The sequence below is a fragment of the Augochlora pura genome, chromosome 2 (genome assembly GCF_028453695.1).
Source record: "Augochlora pura isolate Apur16 chromosome 2, APUR_v2.2.1, whole genome shotgun sequence".
NCBI classification, from domain to species: Eukaryota; Metazoa; Arthropoda; class Insecta; order Hymenoptera; family Halictidae; genus Augochlora; species Augochlora pura.
Window position 1 is genome coordinate 25,544,145 of NC_135773.1, and position 16,747 is coordinate 25,560,891.

Sequence of the window (16,747 nt, forward strand, 5' to 3'; positions counted from 1 at the left end):
AGTTCTCGAGGGTCCATGCGGCACGCAATCCGAACAGGTGCTAGCGAGCCAGGTAACGGACGGTTTCTAGCAGCTGCCACGCCAGGTGCAGCCTTGCCTGCGCCTCCTCTCCGGACGTCGTGACACGCGGCAACAGGAGCTTTTCACGTGCCCGCACCTTCTCCTTCCGATTTCCCCTTGGCCTCTCTCCGTGGCCCTAGGAAACGCGCGCTCGCTCGCCCCCTTATCTACGCGAGAGAGTCGCTCGACAATTTTCCATTCCCTTTATTTTTTTTTTTTTTGCCCCCTCCGTTCAGGGATACCACCGTGTTCCTGGAAGGTTCCGGACCCGGGTCCTTTGTGACCGAACGGCCAGGTGACTCTTCGTCCGGCACGGAGCGCTTTCGTTTTCACAGATAGGATTCGTTTTACAGCGGTGCCGTGGGGTTGACCAATCGCCGTGCCTTTGATTTCCATTCAGGCACGATTCACTTTATATTTGTCGGATAAAGCTCGTCAAATATTTTTAGTTGCTTTGTTATGCTCGGAAACAAGCACGCGGTAATTGACCACCCTGCGGTTAACCGGTATCCCAGTTCAGAAATTAGGTTATATTATTTCGTGGTTCGAGCTATCGCGTAACATTGCCAGGGGTTGTTCATTATTTCATCGATTCGATGGAATCGATTATCGTTGTGGCGCGACTATAAGAAAACGCTCGAAATTACGGTGGATACGAACGAATCAGCGTTTGCGGTCCAGCGGGGTCGCGGTCGGCTTAACTCGGAAAATTTCGGAAATTACAAGCCTGGGAGAGGTTCTCGGAAACTCGGAACCCGCCGGAAGCGCGTGTCCAACCCTCCGGCTCCCCCCCACCACCAGTCCCGCCGCAGGCCACGCAACTTTCCCTTTTCCCGGGGGAGGGAAGAGGCAAGGCTCGAGCCACGGATGCAAAGCTGCGCACGTTAAGACCCGAATAATGAAAAGCAGCCGCGGGTAATTCCCTTCGTGGATGAATGAAAGTGGGTGGAGTCTGAATCGCGACCGAAACGGAATCAGGGGCGCATGACAGTCCTCGAACCCTCTGCCTTTTCAGTTCTCGGCCGGTCGTCCGCGCGAGAAGGTCTTCGACTTGTCCTCCCCGGCCTCTCTCGCGGTGCTCCCTTTTCCGCACGAAGCTCTCCTTTTCCTCTCTCTCAGTTAGATCTCATCCCTCCCCTCGCGTGTCCCGGAGAGTTCATCTCGTCGTCGTCGTTGTTGTTTCCGTGCACACACACACACACACGATGACCAAACGACAGATATCCGGATTTTCGGTGTTTCTCAGGATTTCTCGCTGCCATCGGTACGTAACCTTTTTTTTTTTATTATTATTCTTTAAGGGCCCTACGTGACTCGGTCCGGGCCGTAGTCGTTTAACTTGTTAATTGCGCAACGTTTCTTTGCATCGCTCGCGTGAGCATAATTCAAGGTGAATAGAAACGGTTCGATCGCGCTCGTTGATAAGACACGCGAGTCCACGCGTTATTTATCGTGATAGAAGCATTGTTGCTAAAACTCGAGGTAGAAGAATACGAGCAGGTACAAAAATTCCGCTGCATACAGAGACCGGTCGAACGTGCGAATTTTCACGAACGACTCGCGATATGCTGGCAGAAGCACGTGCGCGTCCTGTGTAATCTTTCGCAGCTTCGTATATTCTTCCTTTCCTTTCTACCCTCGTTTCCTTCCCGTTGGTTTTATTCTCAGTTGGTTTTCAAGTTACGTAGTTCGAAGTTGGAGCCCGGCTAAAAGAGAGGAGTTCTTTAAGTGATTTCTTTCGGCCGGCCCTTTTGTTTCCGCTGTTGTTGTTGGCCGCGGCTCCTCGGGTCGGGAAAGTTTTCGCGAAACAGGTTGTAATTGGACGGGCCATGCTTTCCGTGTCCCGTTGTCGGGCTATCCGGTTGCTCCTTTTAGCTCGAACGGTTCCGACTCTCTCTCTCTCTCTCTCTTTCTCTCTCTCTGACTCTTGGTTTTCGCGAGCACGATGCCGCAATGCCGCGAGGATCCTCGCGAAAGCACGGTCGAAAATAGGAACAAAAGAGCGTCCTTCAATCGAGCCGTTCCATTTCGTAATGGAAGAAATGACCGGTCGGAAAAGCACCGATCAATTTGTCCTCCACTTCAATTAACCTATATTCAACTTTTGCTCCGAGTCAGTTTCTTGTTTATTTAACTAGCAATCGTCGTCTTTGCTTCTAGTTCTCGGTAAAACGGTATTGAAGTTTGCTCAGCCGATTAGCTGTTACGATTCCTTTGGGAAAACGTGTACCCAAAATTATATAATAATTTTATAGTGCGTAACCCAGACACTGTATACAGTTCTCTTCATAATAATTACTTAAAAATTGTCGCATTCGTCCGTTTTATTTCTTTTCGGGCTCCGACATTCCAAACATCGACGCACGAATATATTTTCGTTTTATTTGAAATTGCAATTAAAACGACACATTTTTGCGCATCGCGAGCAACTCGAGCACATAAATTCTTGTCGTGCAGTTTCGGTGAAAGAACGTGGACGGATAATGAAACGTTAACAACCGGTGGATCGCGTATTTCATACGGTTATTATAAGAACGGATGCACGAAATATAAGACAATGGAAACTTGAGAAGGATTAGAGAACGCTGCTTCATTCTTGTTCGCTTGACAGGTGAATTGCATCAGAAAAGTCTGATCTTGCATAAGGATTCGCAGACTGGTTATGCAGTAGCTCTCCATGATTCATAAAGTTCGAATCCGAGATATTGAAATCTCCGTTTTGCATAATAAACAGCGCGTTCCTTTTTAATTTCGAAGCGCGATCGACGATTAGAGGAATCGTCGTACAAAAGTCGACGAAAAGGTTCTCTGAAAATCTCCGCGAGATCTGTATCCATAAACTTGGCCTGAACTGTCGTTTTCGCAATTAATTGAAACACCTATATTAATGTGGGCTACCGTTCTCCGTCGTCGTCGAGATTAGACTCGTCTAATTTGCCTCTAACAGCGCATGATTGTGGGTAATTCGATCGAAAAATCAGCCGGTTAACAGGACGAGTTAACCTGAATTCGCGGAATTTATGTAACTCGCTTCATTGCCTCGAACGAGAGACGATTTCTCTCGGGCAGAGTAGTAGGTGGCGGTCTTCGACGTGCGAACGACTAGGGAGTGGAAGCCGAAGAAGTGGGCAACCACGGATTCCCAAGTGTTTCCGGTCGAGGCGTCGTGAAAACGAGCGCGACGCTGCTCCTTTTACCGGCATCCTTCACGGAGGGCCGCCGATGTTATCGGTTTCCTCTTCCGGGGGGAAAGCGTTCTCGTATCCAGGCCCCGTTTGTCGAAGCTTATTTAAATTCGAGCATTGAAACAGATTTGTTTTCTCGGCCCTGTAAAAATATACACGTGACAGGAATGCTCTCGTCACATGTTCTCGTTAAACACTATTTCGTACAAGGATACTTCATTAATTATTCTCAATACATTTTGAAATATTTTTACCCGGGTCTTGTCTCGTGTACCAGGGATGATGCGCTTCGCCTACTTAACCCGCTCGACTCGCTGCACCCGCTCGGCGTCTCGTGCCGGTTCGACGCGCTGGGGAACAACTCGAAATAACAGCCCCGCGGCGATGTCGTGTCCGCGATCCTCTCTCCTCGTTTCTCTCGCGATAATTATATAATGCCGGCACGTGGCGGAAAGTCGCGCCGCGGTGACGCGGCGTTAAAACCGCTCACGTGAGACCTCGCATTCCCTCCTCCCTCCCTGGCACCCCCTCGGAGCCAGAGCCCCCACTTCGGTGTTCCCACAAGGGTGGCGAGAGAGAGAAAGAGGTAAGCGAACCGAGATCTCGCGTGTCATTTTGCCATAATTCTCGCCGGCAATTTATGCTTTTCGCAGAAAAGCTGTGGGAGTCGGGGTTAAAAAGAAACGGGGGCGGAGGGGGGGAAGGGAAGGTTGGCGTTGGCAGGAACGGCAGAGAGACGCGAAGAGGAACCTCGGACCACTTTGCTGGGGACAATATCGTATGTCTTAGCTACTTCGTAAAATAAACAGCGACCCGCCGCTTTCTCCGCGCGTCGCCCCCGTCCTCCTCGCCATCCCTTTCGCAGGCTACATTTTCATACGTTCCATCCACCCCCCTCCCCTCCGTCCACGCCGACCGCCTCCCCCAACGGCGGTGTTTCGCGAAAGGTAAACTCTCTGCGTGTTCCGCGTTTCCCGTTCGTCCTTCCGCTCGTCTTCTCCGCGCTTATCATTTTCTTCCCCGTTGCTTTCGCTCTCTCTCTCTCTCTCTCTCTCTTTGTCCTACTCGACGATTTCTTATCCCCCCCTGCTCCTCTCGGCTAGTCGGTATTTTTCCTTTTTTCCGTCAGTCCCGCGTCAGGATTCCTCGTGCCCTCTCCCCCTATCTCTCTCCTTCTCTCACATCACTCTTGGACTCTTTTAGTCAAGCTACAGTGCCCTCTCTGCCCGCGGCTTCCTCGTTTAACCCTATCTCCATTTTTATCCAGCCACCGAGGAACAATCCTCTCACAGGTGTTTCAACGAGGTTTTATCGTCTCGTGTTCGCTTCGCAACTTCGATCGAATTTTTATTCGTTCCATCGAGATCGTTTCGTTAACGTTGGGAAACAAAAAGACCAGAATTTTCGCGACAGTCAGATTCTTCACGTGGCTTCGAATTAAAACGTAACTGTGAAGTACTTTTGTATTTTCTTATACCGCGACACCGTGTTAAGGAATCAACGAAGTTATAGTACAAAATGTCGACAATAAATTTTGGCCGATGACGTTCAGAAAAAATATGTTTCGTTCCACGTTGCGCCGCACTCGTACCTCCGCGGCTTGTTCCCCGTAATTTCTTCTTTCTCCGTTTTCTCGTTCGCTTTTCAGTTCTGGTCGACCGTGCCCCGAACTCCGTCGCTCTTCCATTCAATCTCTCCAGGCGCCGGGGGTGGGGGGTGGAGTCTCAACGAGAAGACGTCCACCCTCGCCCTCCCCGCACCTCAACCTTGCACCCCTACCATATTCTTACGTAAGCAGCCAACCGTACCAATGTGCTCAAAGACTGTTTATTAAAAAGCTTTTAGCGATATTAGACTGCCCACCACCAGAAAGCTCTTCTCTTCCTCTCCTTTCCGTGGCGAAGACGGGCGCGCGCGAGAATTTCCGCAGATTTCTCCAGCCCGGTCGGCTGTTCCAAGCAAAATACGTATCTCCCCGTTTTAATTGCTCCGGAGGGGGGTGGGGGTGGGGGCTGGGCGAATGATCGCCGCTTGAACGAGCACATCGACGCAGCCGCGCCAGCTCGCCTTGGAATCGAAAGGAATCCGATCGGTCGTCTTTTGCAATCTTTTGCTTTCGCGCAGCTGATGCCACCTGCTTTTGTCCTCACCTGTGTGAATCGAGTCTGTAAAGTCGACGATCGAGAACGATTCGCAGGAGGGTTCTATCGAACAGGTGTCTGGAGAGATGATTGTCCGCCGACTGAAAGGCGCGATGCGGGTTGAGAAAAGTTGACGGAAGAAAATAGAAATTAAATGTAAAAGAAAAGGAGAGAAAACGATCGGAGACTCGACTCTCCGGTTTTTTCGGACCAGTTTCGACAGACATCCGCTCGTCGGAACTGCTCGATTAACCTTATTCTTGAATGGATTACTTGTCGCGGTGAAACAAGTGCTTGGATATTGGAGCGGGCAATATCTGTCTCGTTAGCAGGCTTCGTTTGATTCTTTGATCGCAGCATCAATTTTAAATCATAATTAATAAATTAATTCTATGTCTAAACTTTATTGTTAGGAAAATTATTTTCGAACGTAATAGAATAATTTTAGTGCAAAGTTTAGCTTTCGATCTAATTCATAAGTGAAAACAGCGTTCGTATTGTTTTGCCAGACACCTTTCGTCTGCTCGCTTATGCACAGTTACGTGGACTTTTCCTTTTGAAATTCTACAATTGTAATATGTCGTCAATGTCCGGCGATAACAGAGGATCGATAGGTACGATCCTTGAACTCGATGCATGTAATGTATCATGAGCCCGCTTGTAAAACGTCACGTAGGACAGGAGAAAGGTAGCATCGACGCGAGGACAAAAACACAAAGAGAATAATTCTTCATTGTTTGATATGCGAAAGCTGTTTCTCCATCGAACTAGCACGGACCACTGAAAAAAAAAACGTCTTCGATGTTGCTCGACCCGAGGCAGTTAATGTCTGGTCTGCAAGTATAAGCGAGAGCCTAGATATCTGACCCCGAACCGTCCTCCTAACGAAACACACCGACTGTATTTATGAATACAATTTTGAATGCACGGCTTTTCCGGACTATCTTTACGTAGCGGACAAAGTCTACGATGTAAAAGGCAATCTCTCTCTCTCTCTCTGTCTCTCTCTTCGATGGATGTCAAGTATTCAATCAACAACGGGTAGCCTGTTCTCGATCGACGGAGACGAACGGAGGATTTTTTGTGTCGCAAAGGGTTGAAAGGCATTATTAAACACAGCGAACGGAGCCAGACGTTGTTGTTCGACGGAAAGAGGATGGGGGGTAGGCATTGATTCAGCGGGAGACAGAAGAATCGATCCTCGTCTTCCGATCGATTTCCTACATCGATTTCGTTTTGCGTCGACGACTATGATCCTGTTATTCTCTTTTCCTCTCCCCAATCATCTTTATTATTCTTTGAAAGCTCGTGTATGGCTCTGTGCTCGCCTCCTCCGCGTTGGAAGGAGAGATCGAACCTGTTTACGTTCACGATTCGCGAGACCGCGTCTATTTATTCGAGGAAATTCAATTACTTATCGCCACGTGTACCGTCTTCCGGTTTCGGTGAACGGCAAAGTTCCGACGACGAGTGCATTACGCGATTGTTAGCGCGATTCAATTCGCCGCGGCCCCCCGCTCCGACGTCGCTTAACCTCCCCCCACCCCCTCCCCCCATCGATTTCATTCGCCCAGTGCTTCGTTTCGCATTCACGACGCTCCGCTAAGAAACGGCTGGCGTTATAGGAGGAGAGCAGCCAGAGCTGCGACAGAGTATTTTCTATGAGCTCGTCGGCGTGTTCCCTATTCAAGCGGGACACGTATGAACGACCGAACGATCGATCCTCCTCCATCCAGGCTGCTGTCCTCATCCCCCCTTCGGCAGACTCGCGCGAGCATTGTTAAATTCTCCCGGTCTAGTTGACGCCGACGGTCGACCGGCGTCCGTTTCGTTTAACGTCTACGATCTCTTTTCAATTAGCGGCCCGGCGATCCGCAAACCTTTATTTTCTGGTGTTCGGGCTCGTAACCGTGCCAGAAAATACCCGAGTACGACTCGCTTAACTATCTCGCTCCGCTGGCGTCGAACCGTTAATGCTTTGCCGTGTACGGCTATGGTGCGTCGTCTTCGATTGCAATTCATAATAGACTCTTCTCTGCTGGGATAAAATAAGTTAACCCCTTGCACGTGGATGTCCCTTTCCAGAGGATACAACATAGCCTGTCGATGATTAGGTACTCACAAAATTAAAAACTTCTGTTTCGTCCAACAGAAGATATTGAAATCTCTGTAACCGAGTTTGTTCAGTCGAAAGACTTCTTTACAAACGGCGTTGGAAAAATCGTATCGAAGCAAAGCTTGATTGAATGAATAAAATAATACGAAGCTTCTGCTAATTATTTGAAGATCCAACGTTTCAATGGGAAATAGAGACAGATGCTATCAATTTGTCCGAGCGCAGTGTGCGCTGTCCTGTTACCTGAATTCCGAGTTTATCATCGCGCGGTTTGCACACCGGTGATCTCGATAGTATAATTAATGTCGTCCAGATCTAACGGTTCCCGAAGCATTGGCGAAATTTCGGGGGGGAAACAGAGCGGCGGCTTCTTCGTCGAGGTTCGCGCCACCGTGTTCCTCGCGGAGAACTGATTTCTGAGGAGCGGCAGACGCCAGAGACCCGCGGCGTGGAATCCTATCGATTGGATCGCGTCGCTTCTCTCTCGACTCTGCCCCCGTTCATTGAAAACTTATAACGAGGCTTTTGCGACGTGGAGCCATTCGGATGCAAATGCCTGCTCGGCTTTCTTCTTGACGGTTCGCTTGGGAACGACTGATTTAACGATTAGACTCGTGGAGATGGGGTCTCTGCGGTTCGAGCACGGGTCAAACGGCGCCGCGACGGTTCGTCGAATTGTCGTTCCGATTCTCGACGAATGGATCCGCGCTTTTTTTGCCCGTTTCGCGTGCAACAGACGATGCCGTTCGTCTCCATTAGGAGTATCCGGAGTTTATTTGCCTTGGCGGGGAAGATCAGGAAACGATATCGATGATGCCACGCGTCAGACACAATTGTATTCTCTCAGTAATGCTGCTCGACGGTAGCTAATTTCTTTCTCGTTTAATTCTGAATTTTAATTATCGGCATAATAATTTCTTAATATCTTCCGTGCCGTTTTTACTCGACTCTTCACACTGGCTATTTGATAGTTGACTCAAATTTGATATATTTTATGTAATTATTAATTCCGGTATATATAACAATGAAACGGACTTATTGACCCATTCTTGTAGAAATTAATTCTTTACGTCCAAATTTATTTTAAACTATCTTTATAGCGATCTAAATAAACATGTATGTACCATCGGTGGTATACGTGGCGTGGAACTTGTTAAAAAATCGTTCAATTTTGACAATAATTTAATCCATAATTACGAAGAAATTCTTCGTTTAAAATTAAATTAAACATTAGAAATTCTACCGCTGAACTTATGTCAAGTAAACTGTTAAACAAGTCGCTATATTCAAGCCTCAGTCAACTTCACGACAATCGTTATCACGGAAACTGTGCAGCAGTCCCTTCAAAAGACGCGCAAGCACAGAATAACTTGTTTAATTAGATAAGATTACTGTTACACCTCGTCTTCGGAACAACATTCGAGTTACTTAATAGATTGTATTCAAAGCTTCAAGTTTGATATCATATATAGATCACGTGGCACTCGAAGCATTAAAGATATACAAATTTATTTGATTCAGTTTACGTGATGATTTATATTAAGTTACTAAAATCACATAAATGTTTTCTTATAGCATTAGAGGTGTCCTGGAACAGAGAATTATGTAACCGATAAAGGAATTATGTCGACACAACTCGATCAATAATTCGATGTTAATTAACTCTCAAATCGGATCAATTGATTCGATACGTTTATCAATATCGTGATGCAAAAGATAACGATACTGATCTGATAATGTTCGAATAACTAACAACCAAACAAGCGCAAATTTAAAAGAAACGCCACTTTTCATTCACAAGTGAACGGAAATTCGTACGCAGTAATTAGTCAACATAATAACAACAGAGCGGTAACATTTGCTATTAATTCCCAACAAACATGTCATACTGAAATAATAAATACACTAAACGTCAATACGCATATTGATAGGGTACTCGAATCGATTGATCAAACAAGGCTATTGCGTTGTTGCGTCTAATATTGTTCCCTCGAATCGTCGACGACCGGATTCCGTCGAACGCAACACGCGTTACACGGTGGGAAAAGAAAACCAACGAGACGTTGCATTGAAATACGTGTATTTGCCGTTTCACGAGCGAGCACACCCGCACCTGCGCTATTTTACAAAATAATGATAACAAGAAACAACGACGATCATTTGCCCAAGCAGGCGCGCGCTTGTTGTAGTAGTTATGGCTCCTAGGGTCGATAACCGGTGTCAGCGAGATTGACACGGATAGTCGACACGCGGTTTGCTTTCGGCTCTACACTTTGTTCAATTGTGCCTCGGATGCGTTTCGACTTATTTCGCCTAGTTTCTCGGTTTCTTATCAGCGAGGGTTCAAGATAGAAGCATATTTGTGCTCTGCGATCGTTGCACAGCCGAAAAGGACATAGTGTCTATGCGAGGAAGCTGATTGAGACCACGGATCGAATTTATTTTTGTACAAAGCTTTTAATAATTCTGTCGTCTTTCCGGTGATGCCACGATTTTATTGAACGAACGTCGCGGATCGAGGAAAATCGACGAGATTTGGTCGAAACGGGGCCCGGGGCGGTCGCCACGGTGTTAAAGGCCGTTAAGAAGGTAATAAGATATAGGAAAGACAGTCAGTCGGTCGCGAAGCCCCCTGTGGATCATCGACGTTCACACGCCCGAACCGCGCGCGCGTCCTTTTTCGGGCTTGAGCACGGGGTCCAGTCTTCGGTGAGACTTATAAGTACACAAAATACAAAATGACGGCGAATATAACGACCACGGCACCCAGGGCAAGGGGATTCATCCCGTCGTCGTCCTTCTTTTGGTTCGGGTTCCCGTAGCCGGACGCCCAGCCCGTTTTCGGGCTCTTGTTGCTCTTCTCGGACTCGACCAGTTCACCGACCAGGTACTTATTCATTAGGTCGAAAGCGTCCTTCGAGTGGCCGACGTCGTCGAAGTCCTCGGAACCGTCCTTGCCGGAGTGCTCCAGCAGGATCTCCTCGCCGCCGGGGTGCTCGTTCAAAAAGCTCGTGACATCGTACACCTTGTCGTGCAGGATTATCAGAGTCTTTTCCTTGCCGCTGCCATTCTCGACCTCGCTCCTCGTGAACGTTTTGCTCATCCTTCCGTCTTAATCCTGAACTTCAGGCCGGTGAATCTGTGGATGATAAATGGCTCTGTTAGTTTCTTTTTTTGTTCGCTGAGGAAACAGCGTTGAAAAATCTTGAAATTCGAACGATTCCTCCTTTCAACCGAGTTAGCTGTTTCTGACGAGTATGCTGTACTTTGATATTGTGCGTTAAATTGCCTATTTCACAAAAGTGTGGTATCGAAAGAAACTGCACGTTTTGCACGTGAAACGTGCACGTTCGTTAACGTTAGCTGCCCGAATGCACACAATTTTAATTAGCATCGTGTATAGGAAGTAAACCGTTGCAGTTCTGGCGGATTTTTATTCAACGGAGAAATATGAAAATTTTCATTTTTGCCGGTACGCGTTATAAATTAAAATGAAACAAAGCTGCATCGAGTTTCGTGAAATTTTCAGTAATTATAACCCGTTCCTTGGAAAAGAGAAAATTATTACTGCTAGAACAGTCTATTCAATCTGATTTAATTTTTGTTATCTTCCATTTCTTGACTAAGAACGAAATGAATAAAAACGATACATTTTCATCGCAATTCTCCGCAAATTGCACCGTACACGCAAGTCTTGTTTTTATTAAAAGACGAACTAGTTCAATCAGTCGCATTTAATTGTAATCGATAGACACTCGCGACGAAAAAGCGAATCATTGTTTTTACAACGTATTAATGACAAGGATAAGATATAATCGGCGGAACACGGTGCTCGACAGAATTCCGTTCAATTACTTCTACATAATTATATGTTATCGGCGAGGATTAAAATGTAGTGGCCAATCAGATTACTTTTCGCGATCGCTGATTGTGCTCTTCAATTACAGGCGTCGCAATCACGGCGGGTTATAGTTAATAATCATAGACTGAGTAACTTTCAGTCGACTCACCGGCCACCACACGTACCAGTCATTATTGACGCGTAATAGCCGGGTGCTCGGATCTGCGCACACTATGAAATTTCACAGAAGATTCTCTTCGGTGTTATCGCGTTCCGCGGAGCTTTGGAATATTTCGTTTCATAATCATTTCATAATTATTTCATAGTTGCCGAAGACAAGACCGGAGAAGCACCATTTCCTTATAGACGCTAGACAATTTCGCCATCATGGCGGAAAAACGGTCGAGTCACGCTCGACCCTCGGTTATTTATAAATTACGACTACGGAATGATTTAGCGGATCATCGGCCCGCTAGCAAGCTCGTAAAATAATTTGCAACCGGTTGCAGTTGTCCGACTCGGCAAAAAATTGGAGCTCGGCAGAGCGGCGAGGAGAGGGGGATCGGCGGACGTATCGATCAGAATGTTAATTTCGTGTTTGCCGCGTGCGGCCGTCGAATCGATACACTGCCACTGTGTTGATATCTTGTTTGCTCTGTTAGTCAGCAGAATGTTTCTCCGCGACAAATAAACGATACGCGGCGATTTTATCGCGGCGCGCGATCTTTTGCCAACGCCTAATCATTATTGTTTCTACGTGGACGGATATTGTTTGCGACGATAAACAGACCGGCCGTTTTATTATGTAAGGGCTACTCTCGAAGCTGCGGTTAGTTAACGAAGAACACGGCGGGACACTAAATGGAAAGATTTATTTGTTCGGAATCGACCACGTGATACGACCCAGTAAAAACGATAGCGATAGAATCACGCAATTTTTGCAAGACTTCCCAACGACATTCTTCTATATTAAAATCATTCTGTCTATAGATGCAGAGTTTTAAGATCAGTTGAACAACGGAAACGAAAGAGAACGAACTGAAAATAATGAATGAGCGAGTGTGTTTGGACGTTTAAAATCGTGCGAACGTTGCACCGACCCGCAACATGAATATGTATCCATCGAACGTCATTAAAAATCATATTGTTTCGCGCGGGTCACAATGAAGTATCAATTAATGTCGAATTTTATTGCCGGCAAATTCGCGACGAGTCATTACCGTTACATCCCGGGTAACGTGACACCGTCGCGCGGAAGAAAAAAACGGGTACAAAGTCGGCACGAATTTCATTTTACGATCGCGTGTTCCGCGCGAGTGAAACAAGGCTCTCCTGAAGACGTCCGAAGCGGCAGGAACGCATGAATTGCAATTACGCAGGGATCGCCTGAAATTACGTAATCGGTTGTGAGACGATTCTTGACAACTTCTAGCTGCGATACTTGTCGTTATCTCTGGCTCTTCATTCCGAAATCTTCGAAACGGACGATTCTCCGTCGCTTCTAAAACGTGCGAAATCATTGCAGTAAAGCAACGCTTTAAAAACAAGTCGACGTTCGGAACACGTTATCTTCTGTTGCAAAAAAAAAACACGGCAATGAAAACATGATGAAGTTCAAACGAGGAAATTGAAACGGAGGTGCTGCTTACCAGAATCTTATAACAGCGATTGTTAGAGTTTACATGTTGCAACCATTCTACAGAAAATAATAATAGAAAACTGTGGAATACAAAAGGGTTTGCCCTTTGAAAAATAGTCACAGAACCCGCCAGGTACGAGTGTTCCAGACTACATAGGTTCTATAGGAAGTAGAATTAATTGACGATGATCAGAAAATCAATCAATTGTTATGAAACGATGGCTCAAGGAATAAAATCGATTTTACATTTTCAACTAATTTTTGTAAACGGAAGGCACCGTCTTCCGAACCACCAGTTGCGCGACGACACCCTGTATAAAAGGATGGGCGAACATGGCTCGGATCTGTGATCCGTAGTGAGCAGCAACATTACGCAACGTAAAACCCATGGAACCGATAGCACGCGTTATCTGCCACATACACGGAGAAAATACCAATTGCTTCGCTCGCGGCCGCAGGAGGGCCGTTTAATTCAAACACGTTGCATCTTTTATTAACAGACGCTCGGATGTTTCAATGCCGTAACAGCGTTAGCGGAAGCTGTTTACGCAGGTAGAGCTTGACACACGGAGGTGTTCCATCGAGCCGATATACAGGAGAGAGAGCACGAGAGCCGTATTTATATTAATGAAAGCGTGTTTCAGCGTCGCGTGACGCGAATCTTCCCGACTCGTCCCAACAAAGAAAACGCTCCGTTGGCCTCCAAACGTTCGCCTTCGGCCATCGACGACGCAAATATAGTGACGCAGTAGCATGGCAAACATAGACTCTCGATATCGGAAAGGCTGGAATGGCTCTCTCTCTCTCTCTCTCTCTCTCGAACAGGCAATCCGAACGATGGTCCGTCTACGAATTCGTATCTGTTACACACCACACCTTTGGGAAGGGATTTCTCGAAGAAAGTCGGTAAAACGTTAGTTCACGGCGGCAATGGCAGTTTTCGGTGCTGCGGCGTCGACAATGGACGACTCTACGGAACGACCGCGAAACTCGTTAGACCAGACGAATCGACTCGGCGAGGCTCGCCGGCGATCGGAGCGCCGCTCTCGTTGGCATTCGAGGTTCTCGCGACTGGAATTCGCCGCTACATGTCTACGAGTCACGGTCTCTGTCCACTTTATTCACTTCCGGCAACGAAATGGTACCACCGGCCTCTCTCTCTCTCTCACGTACCTTCTTCTTCTTCGTCTTCTTCGTCGTCGTCGTCGTCGTCGTCTACGTGACGGCTTGAAAACGCACTTGCTCTTGATATATCGTGGCCCGACTGACTGGCGGTCGATCCTCTAGAATTCCTTTGTGCGCTCTTTGACCGAACCCGACGGAGAAGGGAGGATCAATGGCGAGAAAGAAACACGAACGAGCGAATCAACGCGCACGAATCTCTTTCTCTCTCTCTCTCCTTCCTTCTTCCCCTAGCTCTATTCCTCTCCCTCCCTCTCTCGCTCTTTCTCTCTCCCTCTCTTTCCCCCTTTCACGCGCGCACACACACACGCACACCAGCTCTCCCTCTCTTTCACTCTGAACAGGCTCTTCGCAAGCCGCCACTGGCACAAACACTGCTACGATCCAGGTCAGACCGTAGCAGCTTTATCCTTGCCCCCTCTAGAACTTGCCCCACCACGTTCCCCTTATCATCGTCGACTCTCCCACTCTACGAGACACCGGCTAGCTCCATAGTCGCTACTGGATAGAATAGTTGAACATAGAATAGTCTTTTTTTTTTCTTTTGCATTTCTTGTCATTTTTTACGTGCGACGTATCTCTCGCGAACGCGTAATGGAAACATGGATTTTTGTTTTAATTTAAACGGATTTGGTACAATTTGCCGTTGTCATTTGTTGCCATAAACGGGATTGACTGAATTGGATGGTTCAATTGACGATTCTGCAACGACCGTGAATATTCTACCAGAGAATTTAACGCTGGCTTACGTCAGGGAATGAGTAGCTGCAATTTGTGAAGTGACAGCGAGATCGGAATTATTGATCGATACACTGTATCGAATTATTAATTGAAATATTCATGAAAATTATTAATTGCTTGAGACTTCTTAAAACGGATACGGGGAACACGTTTTGTTTTGCGCGATGAACCGCGGTTTAATCGCAAGCTAGGATTATTAAGAGATCAGATAAATACTGAAATGAAGCATGACGCAAACACTTTTTACGGTGCGATACGCAAACAAATCTGTGATAGCGCAGACATATTTGATACATTCTTCACAAGTATTTGGAAAGATTTTTATAGCGGAGTAATTGAGTTATGTTTATATATAATTTAATTTCAGTCGAACGCTTAAATATAATTACCGAACAGTTCCTAAAATATTCTACAATGTTGCCATCTCTAAACTCTGTCGTTGCGGATGCCACACTATCATAAATGCACACGCGAATGTAAATCAATTTGTATCAATTCAAGAAAGCAGAGAGCTGTAACAATTGGACTATTCCGACTGCTAATTTGCGAAATAAAAATGCTCTGAACGCATTAAATCCATCTAGTGATCTAGGACACCAATTTGCAACCGTGTTCACGATTATTTTCGTCCGTCCTTGTTGGTTCGAATTACTTTTGCAAATATAATAAATGCAGAATTCCAAGTGATGTTCGAACTAGCTCGAAATAAATTATCGAGTTGAAATATCCTGTTTAATATTCCTTAACAGCAATCGCGAACGCTAAGGAATTTAAAGTAACGTAATCTTTGTCCTTGCGTCTTGTCGGGCGAGTCTTCCCACCGCGCAAGTCGGCCCGAATCAATTTTTACGCCCGCCGCACAGGACCTCTTCCGTTTTTCATCGGAATTGATGGCCGGTAATAAAGAACAATGCCATAACAATGTCATAATCCGACCGCTGAGAGCACCGTGCAATTTTTTCGCCGGGACTGTTGCTTCCTCGACGATTCAACGAGCGACGCTCGAACTGCGCGACGGCTACGAAGCTGTTCGACGTTCTTCGACGCCGAATTCGGATAACCGGACACGATTTGCGAACGAACGTCAGGCGAAATTCTACTCTCGACGCGGTGCAACTGTAGCGTTATGTAACGCTAACTGTAGCTGTGTCGTAATCCGTGTAAAAAGTAGCAGCGCCGAGATAGTGTATCGCGATTTACATTCGTTATCGTTCAAGCAGCATCGAACTGTTTTTCTCAGGTCTGTACAATATGTTTTACAATCGTTATTTGACTGAAAAGAAAACCTTCGAACGCTTTATCGCCGTTTTGGCAGATAAAAATATTATTATTACAGCGAATCGTTTTTTACGTTTTAACAAGAGCCGTTGGAAAGAAATATCTAATTTGCAAAGCAGATAGAAAAACCTGAATTTGTGGATAAGGAAGAATGAATCAACAGTTTCGTAAAATGCAAAATTGTTGCAACAATAATTTCACGTAAATCAGTTTCAAATTAAGATAATACAAAAGATAAAATAACGCGTTCAATTAAATACGATTTAATAATATTAACCCTTTGCACTACTTTGAATCACCGGAATCTTTTATCACGAGCGCGGCTCGTTATTACAGCGCAAGGGTTTCGATCAAGCTAGCAACAAATTGACTCGCAGCGCTCCTGCTTTAAACTGCTCACACTCAATAATCGTCGTGAACGGAGTTAACGCACTCGAGTGGCGCAGCAGCGTTAAACGTGGTTTTACATCGCGACGCGATAGAATTTTTACATTATCGAATTTGTTTACATTTTTAAAAAGCCGTTGAAAGTGTCTAGCATAAGCGTATAAAATGGAAATACTG

The 16,747-nt window shown here is 46.2% G+C and overlaps 2 protein-coding genes across 7 annotated transcripts in view; one reads left to right on the forward strand and one right to left on the reverse strand.

Moving 5' to 3' along the window:
- The window catches only part of Hnrnp-k (Heterogeneous nuclear ribonucleoprotein K), a 136,515-nt gene that overhangs the window by 105,028 nt on the left and 14,740 nt on the right, over positions 1-16,747 (forward strand). The window lies entirely within an intron of this gene.
- LOC144475298 (cytochrome b5) lies at positions 9,566-14,518 on the reverse strand. 2 transcript variants are annotated; one of them, XM_078191057.1, is made up of 2 exons: positions 14,156-14,518; positions 9,566-10,641 (listed from the first exon to the last, which is right to left on the reverse strand). In XM_078191057.1, the coding sequence occupies exon 2, from the start codon at positions 10,603-10,605 to the stop codon at positions 10,219-10,221; it is 387 nt and encodes a 128-aa protein (XP_078047183.1). In that variant the 5' UTR covers positions 10,606-10,641; positions 14,156-14,518; the 3' UTR covers positions 9,566-10,218. The 2 variants fall into 2 exon arrangements, with proteins under 2 accessions (XP_078047183.1, XP_078047192.1); XM_078191066.1 differs by lacking the exon at positions 14,156-14,518 and adding an exon at positions 13,859-14,004.